The sequence below is a fragment of the Eurosta solidaginis genome, chromosome 5 (assembly GCF_040869045.1).
Source record: "Eurosta solidaginis isolate ZX-2024a chromosome 5, ASM4086904v1, whole genome shotgun sequence".
Classification (NCBI taxonomy): Eukaryota; Metazoa; Arthropoda; class Insecta; order Diptera; family Tephritidae; genus Eurosta; species Eurosta solidaginis.
In genome coordinates, this window is record NC_090323.1 from 218,824,422 (window position 1) to 218,843,257 (window position 18,836).

General features: G+C 36.3%; 2 protein-coding genes across 11 annotated transcripts in view; one reads left to right on the forward strand and one right to left on the reverse strand.

Moving 5' to 3' along the window:
* The window catches only part of PGRP-LC (Peptidoglycan recognition protein LC), a 97,923-nt gene that overhangs the window by 47,443 nt on the left and 31,644 nt on the right, over positions 1 to 18,836 (reverse strand). The gene's annotated exons all lie outside the window — the stretch shown is intronic.
* LOC137252524 (uncharacterized) lies at positions 12,902 to 14,474 on the forward strand. 3 transcript variants are annotated; one of them, XM_067788382.1, is made up of 4 exons: positions 12,902 to 13,338; positions 13,426 to 13,673; positions 13,984 to 14,111; positions 14,175 to 14,474. In XM_067788382.1, exons 2-4 carry the CDS (start codon positions 13,466 to 13,468, stop codon positions 14,247 to 14,249), a joined length of 411 nt encoding a protein of 136 aa, XP_067644483.1. In that variant the 5' UTR covers positions 12,902 to 13,338; positions 13,426 to 13,465; the 3' UTR covers positions 14,250 to 14,474. The 3 variants fall into 3 exon arrangements, with proteins under 3 accessions (XP_067644483.1, XP_067644484.1, XP_067644485.1); XM_067788383.1 differs by having other exon boundaries at positions 13,451 to 13,673; XM_067788384.1 differs by having other exon boundaries at positions 13,474 to 13,673.

The following is an 18,836-nucleotide window of genomic DNA, read 5'->3' on the forward strand; positions in this document are numbered from 1 at the left end:
AGTTTACGAACAGTGCAAAGCAAATAACAATAAAATGTAAATAACACACGGCCGTTATCATAAACAAAAAATGAACATAAGCAGAAAGTTATCTAAATGAGTAGTGAGCGCCGCTCAAGTGATATCAGCTGCAGCCTGCAGGTGAACTCTTTTGTAAACAGTGGGAGATGCTCTTATCTATTATTGTTGTTGTTGTTGATCAGCTGCCTAAAGGCAGAAACGATAAAATATAGAGACATTGCATAGACGAAAAATAGTGTGAGGCAAGCTTCACAAAATTCTAGTAGGTCACATTCACCACTTACAACAGCAGAATTTGTTAAACTACCACTGTCTGTATTTGTTATTTAACAATTATTTGTACACTTTTTATTCAGCTAATGTGTTCAGAATTCACATTTTTACTCTCTAAAACTCCAATCAGTGTATTTATGTGCTTAAATTATGTTAAAAATTGTGTTAAAATTTGTGGTGTGGTGGAAGTGACCTACTAGAATTTTGTTACGGTCCGCTGCTTTCCACCGAAGTTCGCGCATGCAATATCTTTATATTCCAAAATTTTTGCTAAAGGCAGAGGCAATACCAATTGTATCAGATTTGAAGTTCATGCGTTTGTCGCTGGGTGTATTTATTATGTGCAGTATCTCTAATATGTAGCGTTTGTTGTAATTCCTCTCTTGCTGTAGAATTTCTACATTTTCTAAATTGGGAGAGTGTCCAGTTTCTCTGCAATGCTGTGTTAGCGCCGTTTTGCCATCATTAGGGTTGTTGTGATTTTTAATATTCGTTTTATGCCCGTATGTACAATTTATGCAAGTATGTGGTTAATATTCTCACAAACATAACCAAATCGTCCAAATATAACGTAAAAGACTTAATTGAATTTAAAAACAAAATAAAAGATACATACATATATGATGATGAGAGTCTCGTGTCATTTGATGTCATCTCACTTTTTCCCAGCATTCCCGTAGATCATGCCTTAGAAATTATAGCATCTAAGTGGAACCAGATAAAGAGCCACACCACACTCACAAAAGAACTTTTTCTAGAAGTTGTTCGTTTCTGCATTAGAGATAATAGATATTTTAAATTAAACAATAAAATTTATGAGCAACGCTGCGGTATGCCCATGGGTTCCCCAGCATCCCCCGTCATAGCAGACATTGTAATGGAATAATTACTGGAGAAATTTGAAGATGACTCCCCTTATAAGCCACGTTTGCTTACCAAATACGTCGATGACCTTTTCGCAATTGTGAAAACTGATACGGTGGAAGAATTGCTAAATATTCTAAATGGATACAACAGGAGTATTAAATTTACAATTGAGGTGGAGAAGGACGGAAAACTACCGTTTCTCGATACTCTTGTTATAAAAAAGAATAACCAATTATGTTTTGATTGGTATAAAAAACCTACCGCTTCAGGTAGATTAATTAACTTTAATTCTAAACATGACAAATCTACAATAGTGAATACGGCCAGAAATTTTATCAACAGAGTTCTCTCGATCAGCGATGAAGTTTATCATAAAGAAAACATTAAAATAATAATAAACGTTCTAGAAAATAATGAATTTCCTACACGCATAATAATTGGCGCTTAACCGTCTAAACGGTTATGGCCGTCCAACAAGGCGCGCCAGTCGCTCCTTCGCTCCGCCAACCGGCGCCAATTGGTCACACCAAGGGAGTTTAAATCGTTTTCCACCTGGTCCTTCCAACGGAGTGGGGGCCGCCCTCTACCTCTGCTTCCATAGGCGGGTTCCGATAGAAACACTTTCTTGGCCGGAGCATCATCTTTCATTCGCATAACATGGCCTAGCCAGCGCAGTCGCTGCGTTTTAATTCGCTGGACTATGTTGATGTCTGCGTATAGCTCGTACAGCTCATCATTAAATCTTCTTCTGTACTCGCCACCGCCAACGCGTAGAGGTCCATAAATCTTTCGAAGAACTTTTCTCTCGAACACTCCCAAAGCCGCTTCATCTGCTGTTGTCATGGTCCATGCTTCTGCCCCATATAGCAGGACGGGTACGATAAGTGACTTGTAGAGTATGATTTTCGTTCGCCGAGAGAGGACTTTACTTTTCAATTGCCTACCTAGTCCAAAGTAGCATTTATTGGCAAGATTGATTCTTCGCTGGATTTCAGTGCTGATGTTGTTGCTAGTGTTGATGTTGGTTCCCAAATAAACGAAGTCTTTTACTATTTCGAAATTATGGCTGCCAACAGTAGCGTGGTTGCCAAGGCTCATATGCGCTGACTCTTTGCTCGATGACAGCAGGTACTTCGTTTTGTCCTCATTCACCATCAAACCCATCTTTACCGCTTCTTTTTCCAGCTTGGAGTAAGCAGAACTAACAGCGCGGGTGTTTAGGCCGATGATATCAATGTCATCAGCATATGCCAGTAAAATCGCAACAACCCTAATGATGGCAAAACGGCGCTACCACAGCATTGCAGAGAAACTGGACACTCTCCCAATTTAGAAAATGTAGAAATTCTACAGCAAGAGGGGAATTACAACAAACGCTACATATTAGAGATGCTGCACATAATAAATACACCCAGCGACAAACGCATGAACTTCAAATCTGATACAATTGGTATTGCCTCTGCCTTTAGGCAGCTGATCAACAACAACAACAATAATAGATAAGAGCATCTCCCACTGTTTACCAAAGAGTTCACCTGCAGGCTGCAGCTGATATCACTTGAGCGGCGCTCACTACTCATTTAGATAACTTTCTGCTTATGTTCATTTTTTGTTTATGATAACGGCTATGTGTTATTTACATTTTATTGTTATTTGCTTTGCACTGTTCGTAAACTTATATTTTTGTTACACTAGTCGACATATTGCATTCAAAAATGTAAGTTCTGTACTTGTGCAAATGTGTATTTTTATGATTTTAATATGTATGTTTGTTCTTTTCGTACCTAGTCCTGATGATGACTTCAGACTGAAGTCGAAATATCGACAAATTAAATAATATATCAAAAATTCACGTATTGTGTTTTATTAAGAATATACAAATATTTGGCCTAGAGCTCGTTTATATTTAAAAAGTTAAAAAAATTTTTTTTAAATTCCAATTTTTAACAATAAATTTAATATCTTTACTGTATATAAGTAAAATAAGTCAAAATTAAACTCCAGTAATGATATGATGCAACAAAATACAAAAATAAAAGAAAATTTCAAAATGGGCGTGGCTCCGCCCATTTTCATTTAGTTTGTCTAGAATACTTTTAATGCCATAAGTCGAACAAAAATTTACCAATCCTTCTTAAATTTGGTAGGGGCATAGATTCTATGACGGTAACTGTTTTCTGTGAAAATGGGCGAAATCGGTGGAAGCCATGCCCAGTTTTTATGCACAGTCCATCGTCTGTCCTTCCGCTCGGCCGGTAACACAATAACTTGAGCAAACACCTAAACTTAGTCCACGTACTTATCTGAACTCACTTTATCTTGGTATAAAAAATGGCCGAAATCCGACCATAACCACGCCCACTTTATCGATATCGAAAATTACGAAAAATGAAAAAAATGCCATAATTCTATACCAAATACGAAAAAAGGTTTGAAACATGGTAATTGGATTGGTTTATTGACGCAAAATATAACTTTGGGAAAAACTTTGTAAAATGGGTGTGACACCTACCATATTAAGTAGAAGAAAATGAAAAAGTTCTACATGGCGAAATGAACAGCCCTTGGAATCTTGGCAGGAATACTGCTAGTGGTATTGCATATATAAATAAATTAGCAGTACTCGACAGATGATTTTCTGGATCATCTGGTCCACATTTTGGTCGATATCGCGAAAACGCCTTCACATATACATCTAAGGGCCACTCGCTTTTAAAACCCTCATTAATACCTTTAATTTGATATCCATATCGTACAAACACATTCTAGAGTCACCCCTGGCCCACCTTAATGGCGATTTCTCGAAAAGGCGTCCACCTATAAACCTAATGCCCACTCCCTCTTAAAATGCTCAGTAACACCTTTCGTTTGATACCCATATCGTACAAACATTCTAGAGTCACCCCTGGCCCACCCTAATGGCGATATCTCGAAAAGGCGTCCACCTATAGACCTAATGCCCACTCCCTCTTAAAATGCTCAGTAACACCTTTCGTTTGATACCCATATCGTACAAACATTCTAGAGTCACCCCTGGCCCACCCTAATGGCGATATCTCGAAAAGGCGTCCACCTATAGACCTAATGCCCACTCCCTCTTAAAATGCTCAGTAACACCTTTCATTTGATTCCCATATCGTACAAACACATTCTAGAGTCACCCCTGGTCCACCTTTATGGCGATATCTCGAAACGGCGTCCACCTATGGAACTAAGGATCACTCCCTTTGAATCACTCCCTTTGAAAATACTCATTAACACCGTTCATTTGATACCCATATCGTACAAACATATTCTAGAGTCACCCCTGGTCCACCTTTATGGCGATTTCTCGAAAAGGTGTTCACCTATAGAACTAAAGCCCATTCCCTTTTAAAATACTCATTACCACCTTTAATTTGATACCCATATCGTACAAACACATTCTAGAGCCACCCCTGGCCCACCTTAATGGCGATATCTCGAAAAGGCGTCCACCGATAGACCTAAGGTCCACTCCCTCTTAAAATGCTCAGTAACACCTTTCATTTGATTCCCATATCGTACAAACACATTCTAGAGTCACCCCTGGTCCACCTTTATGGCGATATCTCGAAACGGCGTCCACCTATGGAACTAAGGATCACTCCCTTTGAATCACTCCCTTTGAAAATACTCTTTAACACCGTTCATTTGATACCCATATCGTACAAACATATTCTAGAGTCACCCCTGGTCCACCTTTATGGCGATTTCTCGAAAAGGTGTTCACCTATAGAACTAAAGCCCATTCCCTTTTAAAATACTCATTACCACCTTTAATTTGATACCCATATCGTACAAACAAATTCTAGAGTCAGCCCTGGTCCACCTTTATGGCGATATCCGTAAATGGCGTCCATCCATAGAGCTATAGCCTACTCTCTCTTAAAATACTCTTTAATACCTTCCATTTGATACACATGTCATACAACCACATTCCAGGGTTACCCTAGGTTCATTTTCCTACATGGTGATTTTCTTTATTTTGTCTCCATAGCTCTCAACTGAGTATGTAATGTTCGGTTACACCCGAACTTGGCCTTCCTTACTTGTTTTCTTCTAAAATACCAATATGAAAAAAATTATAAATATTTTATTAAGGTTTAAAAACAAGTTTTAAATCAGTGGGAGCTCCCCTACGGGTAGAAAGAGTATTTATGTGAAAGTAGCCGTAGGCGGAGAAAGAGGACCTGACAGTACCCATAGGAATACAAAGAAGACATTCACGACACAACCCATACTATCGTAGGGATAAAAAATGAAGCTTCGAACAGGACCCGTAAATGTAAAAAAAGAGTGTAGAAATTGGATCTGTCCAACAGTACACGTATGGATATCAAGAGGACTAGTCCGACACTACCCATTCAGGTATAAACAGGTAAAATTGGTTTCTCCATAGGACGTGCTCGAACAAAAGAGACCACCTCAATCCCTATAAAGAGATCAAAACTGGCTATAGTCGCATATTCCTTTGCGACACATCCCGGATTAATCCTATACTAATCCTATCTTTTGTAAGGATCTTACACTTACACTGAAAGGAATGGTGCTAGTAAAATCAAAAAATCGGTTCTGCTGTTCTTGACTTAACAGAGATTCGGTGAAATTGATCGAATTATGGTTAGTTCGACCGAGTTTTTTGTCAAGCGAACAAATTAGTTTAGTCATTTCAACAGAAGAGAAATTGTTGCTCTTAAGTTAACAAAATTCTGTAAAATTGACAGATTCCTAATCAGTCTAACTGATTTTTATGTGAACACAACTGATCTCACTGGTCATTTCAACAGCGATCAACAGTCAATGCATGAGCAAATTTCAAAGATAATTTTACGCTCACTGCGCTCTCTACTTTGTACTTATGACGATGGTGCCACTTGTTAAAAAAACACCAAAATAAGAAAACCATCAAATCGAAAAAACACACAAATTGCGAAAACAATAAAAACTAGTTTTTCAGTTATCAATACAAAACGAAAAAACCCTTTTTTGAATTTACTGTACATACCGGGACACCTACATATTTATAGGGTACACTTTTGCAACTTCTCCTCCAAGCGAATATATATGTAGCAAGCATGCGTATTTATGTATTCACATATTTACATATATATGTATATAGCAATATACTTTCGTACAAAGCTGTCGATCGTAATTTGCAACAAGTTTTGTTTATTTGAATTCAGATTTAAGTTATTATTATTTTAATTAATATTAATAAATATAGCAATAAAATCATTAGAAATGAAATGTACTTATGTGTAATTTATACAAATAAAAAAAAAAAAACTACGTAAGTTTAGATATATATTTATCCGGCTTTTATTTTTTCCACAGGTATTGATGTCATATGAACAGAAAACTCTGCTGATGTAAAAGTTTACGCTAATGATCTAGAAAAAACAAAAATATCTGTTATTTCAATAGATTTCACTGGTAGTGTCATTTAGACATGAAACTCTGTTAATTTAAGAGTTTGCACTGGTAATTTCAAAAGAACAGAAATCCCTTTCATATTAACAGTTTAGACGGGCATTCTTAGAACGACAGTAATAATTGTTAATTTAATAAAACTATGGGTAAAGTATAATGAAACAACTTCTTTTTTTATTTGACTACTAAAACTGTCAATTACGAATCAACGATTTGTGCGCAGTTGATTCAACATCTTGTTGCGATGGATAAAAATTGACAGAAATTTTGGTTGAACTGACCAATATTTCGGTTGATTTTACCAGTCTTTTTCTTCCAGTGTACATTCTGCAGTTCCCAATACAGCATAATATTTCCATATATTATGCCTACACTTACATTCTGTAGCTCCCCATTCAGTATTTAATTCTCACATATAAATCCTATAATATTCCTACACTTATATACATTCTAGATTTCCCCATACCGTGACAAAATATGTTTCCGCATCAAAAAACATTTCCGTTAAATACACAACACCCTAATATTTATGGACGTTATATATCAACATTGCATATATTTGCTAAATCTGTATTTTCTAGCAATGATAGCTATAAATACTGAAATTCAGTTTATTGTCAATTCTAATTAGTGAGCGCTAGGTTAGACTCTGAACAACATAGATTGACGTAGACAGTAAAGAAAATATTTTGTTTTTGTAAAAAGCCCAGAATTTAGAAGAATTAACTGAAATTCAAATTTGATGAATAGGAAATTCCCAACTTTATTATAAAAGCATCCTTTTTTAATTGTCTTATATTATCCAAAGATAACTGATAATTACTTATACTTTCTAGAGCCAAGCTTTCTCCTGTCACGACAGCGTCTCCATCATTGACTCACGCTTAACCCTACAGACGATTTGGTTTGTGTCCCAAATTTAGTGTCTGTAATTTATTCTTAGGCTGACGACAGAGTGAAAGCTACAAGCCTTGCTATAATTTAAAGATAGAAAACTACGAATAATATTACTTATGGAAAATTGGTTAAGCTGTCAGAATACCAGCAAAGTTTCAAGCTTGAAAATATATGAAAACTAGTAAGGAAATCTATGCTCGGGTGAAACCTAATATTATATATCCAGCTGCTTTGTCCTCTTTTAACATATTTAGAAGCTGGAAAACAGTCACTATCATAGGAACCACACATACCACATCTCGTTAATAAAAAGAAGATACAAAACTTTTAAGCAAATTCTTTATATAAATTAAGCCTAAACAGTTTTTTATTAAATAATAATTTGGAAACAATTTAAAAAACGTGACATCAGGACGGACAAGTCGACAAGGCATAAATTAAAAATTGCTTCAAATAATCTTTTCATACATTTAAAGCAATAAGGACAACCCCGCATAATTCATATAAACAGTTTTTTTTATTTATTTAGTTACAGAATAATGCCTAATCTTCTTTTATTATTTGCCTCCATATTTTGAACTCCCGTGTTTGTTCGTCCGTCAGATTTATGCATTTATTTGGAAAAATATTTAAAATTTTTGAGAGCAAACTGCGATGCTTCAAAAATCGTGATTGAAGTTGTTCCAGAAAATGATTCTTAACCGGTGTATAAACCGACCCACGGTAGGATATTTGATTAATCTAGGTGGCCAAAATTAAAACAGCAGTTATTCCTGTTAAAAAAGTGGTTGTCTCACTTCAATGTTATGAAAGGAAATATTTGACAGTAAATTCACGGTGTTCCGCACAGAATTACTATGAATCGAGCCCCGGTTTCGGAGGGACCCGTGGTAATTTTTTGGCATTACATGATATATGTATGTCAATATGGATATCAAACGAAAGGTATTTTACTCCGCATTTCTATTGATAATTTTAAGTAGGGTTGCCACTTAGGGTTGGCACCTCACCTTCTTTTTTATATTTCTTTGTGTGGGGGGATTAACCCCCAAAACCCCATGGCTGCGCGCCTGTTAGTTATGCTTGAAAACTTGAACCTAATAAAGCCCAAATCTACGTTCAAAGTTTCTGATCCCTGAGTTATCACGAAGTTGCTTTGAACTCGAAAACAAACTTTCCAAGTTCGGACGTTTTTTTTTAATTTTCGCGATCCCTGGACCACCTAGCGAAAGTTTTTCCCTGATATTGTATTGTCATGGGGTTCTGAAGTATGTTCTTAGTTTCAAAACTATAGCAAAACAATATACCTATACCAAATTTCCACAGGGTTGGTTGATTTTCGTTCTATTTATGTATTATAGAGTGATTTCCAAAAAAGGGGGCCGGGCCCTGATCATTTTGAACAATTTTTTAAATCTGTATTCCTTGCTACCTCTATGCCATATTTAAACATGATATCTTCTTTATAAATTTCTTTTCCCTATCTTAAAGTCAACCCACATATCAAGTTGCATTAGCTTATGGGTCTTTGGTAATGAATTATCGCATTTTTGTGATCTTTCGAAACTTTCGTTATCGAAGAAGTTGGCGTGGCTATTGTCCGATGGGTGACCGTTATCAATACCAATCTATTTTTGGTCCAGATAAGCCGTTATACCCAATTGAGTAAAGACATCACATTTTTAACACGCTTATATTAGCTTCACTTGTATGTACGCTTGTTTGTAACTCTCTAGGCTAGGCGCGAAAAGGAGAGTTAGACCCATCTAGTAGCGGCAATTATTGAAGACTCGCGCTAGTAGTTAAATTGCTCGCTACACAACGAGTTTGCTTAATAGCGGATATACGAACCTCTGTACGATGCATAGATACTACAACTACAACGGAACCATATTTGCAAGTTTTTGAGTTTTTATACTCAGCTGAGCAGAGCTCTAAATGATCTGGGTGAAAAAAGAAATTCATTTAGTCATTCCGTCCGTGTGTCCGTCCGTCCGTAAACACGATAACTTGAGTAAATTATGAGGTATCATGATGAAATTTGGTATGTAGGCTCCTGGGCGCTCATCTCAGATCGTTATTTAAAATGAACGAAATCGGAATACAACCACGCTAACTTTTTCGATATCGAAAATTTCGAAAAACCGAAAAAGTGCGATAATTCATTACCAAAGACGGATAAAGCGATTAAACTTGGTAGGTGCGTTGACCTTATGACGCCAAATAGAAAATTAGTAAATTTTTTGACAATGGGCATGGCACCGCCCACTTTTAAAAGAAGGTAATTTAAAAGTTTTGCAAGCTGTAATTTCGCAGTCGTTGAAGGTATCATGATGAAATTTGGCAGGCACGTTACTCCTATTACTATATGTGTACTAAATAAAAATTAGCAAAATCGGATGACGAACACGCCCACTTAAAAAAAAAATTTTAAGTCAAATTTTAACAAAAAATTTAAAACCTTTACAGTGTATAAGTAAATTATGCCAACATTCAACTCCAGTAATGATATGGTGCAACAAAATACAAAAATAAAATAAATTTTTTTCTAAATGGGCGTGACTCCGCCCTTTTTCATTTAATTTGTCTAGGATACTTTTAACGCCATAAGTCGAACAAAAATTTACCAATCCTTGTGAAATTTGGTAGGTGCATAGATTCTAAGACGATAACTGTTCTGTGAAAATGGACGAAATCGGTTGAAGCCACGCCCAGTTTTTATACACAGTCGACCGTCTGTCCTTCCGCTCAGCCGTTAACACGATAACTTGAGCAAAAATCGATATATCTTAACTAAACTTAGTTCACGTACTTATCTGAACTCACTTTATCTTGGTATAATATATGGCCGAAATCCGACTATGACCACGCCCATTTTTCCGATATCGAAAATTACGAAAAATGAAAAAAAAAAATGCCATAATTCTGTACCAAATATGAAAAAAGAGATGAAACATGGTAATTGGATTGGTTTATTGACGCAAAATATAACTTTAGAAAAAACTTTGTAAAATGGGAGTCACACCTACCAAATTAAGTAGAAGAAAATGAAAAAGTTCTGCAGGGCGAAATCAAAAGCTCTTGGAATCTTCGCAGGAATACTGTTCGTGGTATGACATATATAAATAAATTAGCGGTACCTGACAGAAGATGTTCTGGGTTACCCTGGTCCACATTTTGGTCGATATCTCGAAAACGCCTTCACATATACAACTAAGGGCTACTCCCTTTTAAAACCCTTATTAATACCTTTAATTTGATACCCATATCCTACAACACATTCTAGAGTCACCCCTGGTCCACCGTTATGGCGATATCCTGAAATTGCGTCCACCTATGGAACTATGGCGCACTCATTTTTAAAATACTCTTTAATACCTTCCATTTGAAACCCATGTCATACAAACGCATTCCAGAGTTACCCTAGGTACATTTTGCTAAATGGTGATTTTCCCTTATTTTGTCTCCAAAGCTCTCAGATGAGTATGTAATGTTCGGTTACACCCAAACTTAGCCTTCCTTACTTGTTTAAACTATATTTATATTATTTGCACAAGTTATTGTGTTAATGGACCAATGAACGGGCATGGCTGAATCAAAATATTTTTTGATCCTGATTATTTCGATAGAGATAAGGAAGTCTATATCTATCTCTATTCCTTTATGCCACTACGTACGTCCGTTATCAAATCAAACTTGAAATATCCTTGTGTACAAGTACATTTTGTACTTCGGCGTTAACAAATGTCTTCTCTTTTACCTAAGTGTTGAATCACGGTTTCCAATTTTGGTCTATTTGGACCAAAAATGGTCCCTTCCAACCCCGTTTGGCCCGCTGGTCCTTTTTTTCAATTTTGGTCCTTCTTAGGCAGTAGCCACGATTTTGGTACTTTTCTTCCTTTTTCACTGAGGTTAAAATTCACAACCCACAACATTTGGCAAACTTTCATTAACCCACATATAATGTTCAATTTACTTATGTATATGGAAATCTTACCACAAAAATTGCTCAGTCAATAAAATGTAGCAGACCAATGACATAAGTGATATTTTAGGCGAGGCATAAGAAAAGTGATGGTTCTAAGGACAAATAAATTACACGGACTTATCAGAAAAAAATCTTGTTTTAGTATCCAGATATTTATCAGTTATCAAACACTTTTCGCAATAGATTTATTTCACTAGTTGAGCTAAGAAAGTTTTTCTCAAATGCACGTGTGCCTCTAAGAAATTTGACAGTGCTTTCCACTGATGGAGCCATTACGATAGCCGTCGAGTTAAAATTTGGATTGAAAACTAAGTAAAATAACAAAACTAATTGGTTTTATGTTTGGTAACACTTTCAAAATTTTTTACAAAGAAATCCCATGTAAAAATTGCAAGAGTATTGTGGTGCTCAAGGAGTATTATGGTGTGACGGCACGCCGAATACTTGAAACTAACTGGAAGTAAGGCAGGAAGACTTCTTGAAAGCGGTAAGCGGTAGAAAAGATTTGATTTCGAAAGAAGTGTTTTGTGTTTTATTGTCATAAGTGCAGAACCCCATAAACTTCAATAACAACGCTGTTAGCTAATTTCTAGTGCCTACTTAAATGTAATCAGGTTCCGTTATTGCACAGTTGATACTTTTAAGGCGTTTGATTTCTAATCTGAAACCTGGGGCTAGATTCGGTAAATGTGAGTTTTTCAAAAATCACACTTACTAAATCTAGGATTTGGTATGAAATTTCAACGTTCAGGGGAAAAAGTAAGCATCATTTATGATTTACTGGGTTGTCTTATAGTTCGGCTAAATCAAAATGCAATTTTTGAGCATTTTCTTACTAAAATATAACTGCGCTATACATTTTATTTCTTTCCAATTAACAACATAATGTTGCAACTAACAGCTTTGTCATCAAAACTGCGTTCAAAACATATATTTACTGAATGCATAGACTTATCCTAGGAATTTGGAAATATAATACCTAAAAGTAGTGTTTTTGTTTGTGCAGTTTGAATTAAGTCTCCTATTCACTAAGTTTATTAAAATATTAAAATTTTGTATAGGAAACCATGGAAACATCCTAAAATTTTATATTTAACAACGACTACGTCACTTTTGTGAATTGCTTGTATCACAATCAAATAAAACAAAAATTTGGTCCTTTTTTCTGAGATTTGGTCCTTTTTTATGAATTTTGGTCCCAAATGAAAACATGGTGTGGCAACCGTGGTTGTGATACACACTTAAGTGAGCGACACCCGCGTTGTATAGGAACGCAAAGCCAACGGAAAATATCCACATGCATACATATACAAAGATAACAACCAGAATAAAAAAGCAAATAATCGCAACCGGCTGTGAACAACAAAAAACATAAAAAATCGTAATCCATTATCATTTATTGCGTTGACTTTACTGTGGATGGCAGAATGGGCGGGCAACCTTGCGAATCCGCTTGCGAACAGTTTTGGATAGTGTTCGGAGTAAATAATTTATTTTTTTTGCAGGAAAAAAGTAGTTTATTAAAAAATGTAGTAGTTGATTTCACAAAACTACTCTACAGGAAAAATTTATCAATTTCTAAAAAAGCTAATAACACCCAGAGAAAAAATCGTCATTTTTAAGCAACACGATTCATGTTAATTTCACACGATCGATTTTAACATGCAAAGCAACAACAATTTTTGAAAATTTTTCAAATTAGCACGATCTGGCAAACAAGGGTTTTACTTCTTCGACTACATGAAACATGAAGTACATATACTGATAACAATATTTTACTGTTGAAGTAACACTGAAAAGTGTTGAAAAAAGAACAACAGCAACTCTTCCGTTATAAATTCGTAAGTTTTCTCGAAGTTTCAGCGTCGCTTGCAATATAATATTGTGAGTTGTTAATAAAAGCTTTTTTGTTTTGATGATTACGCAAGTTTCTTCATAAATATTTAATTAAAGCATTTCGTTAATAAAATGAGCAGTGTAGTGAGTGATGTTGGCCAAGAATTCACCCAAATACTTATTATTGTTCCCAGTGGTGATCTGCTGCCTTCTGGTGAAATTGAGACTTCTCTGCCACAGAGATGCACCACAGTAGCTCCGACGTACGAGAACACGAATCTAAAGGTCATCATTTGCGGAAAAATGGATTTTGGCGAAGAAGTGTACAAAAGAATGATAGGTAAGATAATTTAATTAAGTTTTTATGAACAGGAACTTCAATTGTGTGTTTGTTAATAAGTGTGCATATTAGGGTGCACCATATTTGTATGGAGGCAAATTTGTATTAAGGAACAAATCAAGAACTTTTCGGAAATTTATGTTAGGTAGTGAAAACGTAATCTGTGGAAATATTTCAAGATATGGCAATGCGACAACCTGCCAGAAACGGCTAAAGGTCCGCAAATTCTTGCTTTGTTTGAAAATTTGCAAAAGAGGGCCCACCCTAGTGCATATTCATAAATATACATATTGTGATTTTATATTTTTAGACTGTGGAATGGACACTGAGAGCCTCTTTTTAATTAAAGAAGACAATATTAATGAACTCTTCCCTGTTTCAATGCTTGGTACTAGAATGAAATTTAAGCAAAGGCTAGCCAATTTGAAGGAAAATAAAGTAAGCGTTGGTTTTAGTTAAATGTACATATATATATTTTTTGCATTTCTTTTTTTATTGCAGGAAAATATAATAAGAAGTCCGTTCTTTTCGAAAGAAACTTTATTAATAATCTCCAAATTTCTGCAATGCTTATAACTAAGTTGACAAAAATGAGCTTAAAACTAATAATAGTAACTGTAATATGTAATGTTGTTGTTAATTGCGAATAAAGAGAAAGAGATTTATTTATTGGAAGTTGTTTACGGAAATATAGCTAATAAGTGAGCGGATATGGAAAGCGAAGGAAAGGTGTAAAAGGAAATGGTATAAGTAAGAAGAGCATGACATTTATTAGTAGAGAGTGTGTCAGTATGTGACTAATGATAATTATTGGTAGAGGATGTGTCGGTATGTGACTATATTATTTGTTTTTTGGAATCTTCAAATAGTTCGCTTAGCTGCAGCCACAAATCTCAACCTGTCGTAGCAAGTACACCTGTGAAGAGTCTAGGTGAAATACTAAAAGCAACTCCATTGGGGTAAAGCATTTTGCAACAATATAAGGAACATTGTTTGTTGCTAGACGAACATCGCGAAGCGTTGGTAAATATCATAGTCCAAAATTTTTCTGAGCGGTCGATGCCTATGACAATTTTTCAGAACAAATTATATTATTATTTCCTATAGAAGATTTGGTAAGATTTTTAAAAGAAACCGTTTTTAATATTGGCTGTGTATTACCCCGATATCCAGCTTTCAGTTTTGTTATAAGTAGTATCAAAGCTAAAATGTTGTGCCATGTTTGATTTAATGTATTGCGCGCGTAATGGTAAAGTGAATTCACCAACGATACAAAGCTTTAGATTTAATATTATGATTATTCAAAAAAGATGTACTTTAAATAGCTGCAGCAAAGTATGCTCTGGAAATTTTTGGTTTATTTTTTCAACGCTTCATATTCATTAGTGGGAGAATTCGATGAACCAAAGAAAGCTATGGTCCCCAAAGAGTTCCACCATTCATTGATTTTTCGTCCAGGCATATGGACTAATAAAAAACAAAAATGTAAAACTTATTTAAGTATATACAAATTATTTAAAAGGGCGTAAATTATGTTAGTAAAACAAGGCGCCTTAAAGAGCATTGAAAAGCTTGTTAAAAGAAGTCAAGTATTATTAAAAAGGTTGGCCAAAATGTATTATTTTAATTATTATTATTACTATATATTATATATAGCGGGCATTATTCGCATAAGATTTTTCTCAAGTCTGATTACATAAGTATACTAATATAAGAACGCTGAATTAATTTCATTTATCACAAGATTTAAGTTAAAAATGTATGCATATTGGATGTGTTTCATAAATACAATCACTTTAGTGTCAACCTTAAACCCAGCCTTTTACTTAAGGGTAAAACAAGAGGGGATAGTGTTAAACTTAACATGATTTACTGTTGTTTTAATACGATCATGCAGTGGTAATTCAACATTAATTCCTGTTAGTTTAAGCATAGGTATCATGTTAAATATCATGTAAAATCAACAATATTTTGGTGTAAAATCAACACTTTGCATAGTATTAAATAAACACTTTAAGTTAATGTTTAATTAACACTTTTTACAATAATTCCTGTTAAATGAACAGTAACCACCGTGTTAAATATCATGTTAAACCTACCAAATTTTATTGTTGAATCAACACTTTCCATAGTGTTGAATAAGCACTTTAAGTACATGTTGAATTAACACTTTTAACACGAAGATTACACTCTGCTTCGGTTTGAAAAATTTTAAACACAAAAAGTGTTAAAAAGTGTTGATTCAACACGATTTTTTTCTGGGTGAAGTAATAGTTGCACTTTTTGCGAGATTCCAGAAAGTAGAAAATTTTGAGTTAGATTTGTTTGCTTGCGAAGAAGCTAGTTCCTTCCCTATCCAAACATGGGCATAGGGACCTTGAGACCTCGCCATCATCACGGTTAGTCCACAGTTAGTCCGTTGCCCTTATCGCAAATGTTCGATTTTCCTCAAGCGATAACTGAGCGGTGGTCGTACAGAGCTGTTCGCCTCGCTAATTTCTATTTCGGAACCTTTCCTGGCCATATCATCTGCAATTTCATTCCCTTCAATATCGCTGTCCCCCGGAACCCAACAAAGTGAGGCATTTAGGTGCCTCATGGATGCCAGCTTTGCCTAGCGGCCGCCGTGGTGTGATGGTAGCGTGCTTCGCCTACCACACCGAAGATCATGTGTTCAATTCCCGGGCAAAGCAATATCAAAAATATGTAAATAAGTTTTTTTTAATTAGAAAAAAAAGTGTTTCTAAAGCGGGGTCGCCCCTGGGCAGTGTTTTGGCAACCACCCCGAGTGTATTTCTGCTATGACAATCTTCTCAGAGAAAACTTGTCTGCATTGAAGATGCCGTTCGTAGTCGACGTAGAACATGTAGATCCCGTCCCTCCAATTTGTAGGAAAAACTAAAAGCAGCACGACGTAAATTGGAAGAGAAGCTCGGCCTCAAGTCTTTTCGGAGGCTATTGCGTCTTGTCTCGGAGGCTCGACACCTCCGCACGACATAGGAGTTTATCACGTTGGATTATAATGCCTTTAAGGCGGCCTGGCTGTGGACAGGTTAGGTTAGGTTGAACTGGCCGGTCGATGAGGACCTCACATTGACTGAATAAGTCCGTAGTGTTACCAGAAGTTTGTTTTAACGAACAAACTGAAAAACCCTATAAAAAACCAGGACCTATGTTATAAAATAACTCCGTCCCCTTGGAAAATACTAGAAGCTTCCTAGGATTTAAGCCACTTGCTGCTTCTAGATCTGACAGCTGTATCACTCCTAATAGCTGGAGTCTTAGCCTGGCAAGTGCAGGGCAAGAGCACCGAACGTCGTCGATCGTTTCCTCCTCCATCCCGCACTTCCTACATCTGCTATCACTGACCAAGCCTAATTTAAAGGCATGTGACGCCAGAAGGCAGTTTGCAGTCAGAATACCCGTCATGAGTCTACAGTCCTCTCTTTTTAATGATAGAAGCAACTATGTTAGTCTAAGGTTGTAAGACCTGCACATAATTTTCGACACTTTACAGCCCCGCTCTTGAACCCACGCCTTTCCTGCTTGGTCGATCATGTGCACCTCTCGCCTTCGCTTAATTTCGCCCAGTCTAATTGGGACGTCTACGGAGGAATATTCAAGGGATGCGCCCTTTTTAGCTAATTCATCCGCTTTTTCATTCCCATCTATTCCCATATGCCCTGGGACCAAATATAGATGTATGCTTCTCCCTGTGCCGATTCTCTCCAGGGACTGCTTACACTCTAACACGCATATAGATGCTGTGGTATGCGAGATTATTGCCTTAATTGCTGCTTGGCTGTCCATATAAAAGTTAACACGATTGCAGCTTGGGCTATTTTCTTGCAGGGTTTCTACTGCTTTGGTTACGGCTACTATTTCCGCTTGGAAAACGCTACAGTAATCCGGTAGCCTGTAGGATCTGTTTATTTCCGGATCAGCACAGTATACCACAGACCCTACTCCTTCCACTACTTTGGAACCATCTGTGTACACATATAACGCCTCGTCCACCATTTGAGCACCCTTGCGCCAACCGTCCACCTCTATTGTGGCCTTAAGATCGCCCTCGAAGCGCAGATAGGGAATCAGATGTCGACAAAGATCGTTACATTGATGTCTGGGATCGTACTATCATTGAGCAATCTGGCTGCTCTCTCTATAGCATAGACATCCGCCAGGAAGACACTTCATGCGTCTGAAGTCTGGTATGATTGAGTTACCTGTAGATGAATTGTGTATATTCTAGCTCCTGCTCTATTTTCCATTTCGAGCCGTCTGTGTAGATTCTAATGTTATACCAAAAACAAAATTTTAGTGAATCCGCCATATATATCACGGATATAGGGTACTGATAGGAAAAATAACCGAAATATTGTTTTTATAAGAACTGGAACTTGATGAAACGTTTCAAATAGGTACTTCAGTTAAGGCAATACTACCTTCTGCTACCAAATAGCGAAAGTACTGATGAACCTGACAGTGCAATCGATGATGGTGGAATATGTATGTGCTTTCAAAAGGGCCCTCCGCAATACATACGAGCGAATTATTGAGAAATCGCATGATATTGCATTTAAATTTCTATTTAGCGTTGGTTGAATTAGCCGGTCTATGAATACCTCATATAGACTTAATCTGCCCAAGGTGACTAAGGGCTACTATCAGCAATCGGATAGAACTATATTAGCGCAACTTCAGACACTCTTGGATATGTAAAAACGGAAGTGATACGACCCTCTTTCTTGTCGATTTCGAAGGAGAACCACATATGACTTCCAACTGCATTGGTAGAGATTTAAAACAAAGCGACTGCCTTTCATGAGATTTCTTCGATTTAATGCCAGAGATTAGAGTTCTGCATTTTTTGGACCAAAAAAATATATAAAAAGATTGGTCGAGCAGTGTTAACGAGTACAAGAAAAAATACTTGATTTTATCGAAGAATATATCGCTGCGATCATTTTGCTATACGCAGTCAAATTATATTTCGTTTAAAAATATGTAGTAGCTCCACTGCAATTTAAGTAAAGTTCAAACTCTGCTTCAGGCTGCACTCACGTATATATTTATTCACGTGTATGCATTTGTGTTGGTGAGTGTTTGCGCGATGAGAGTTTGCACAAGCGTTGCCGCAACTAAATTTCTGAAAATTGATAA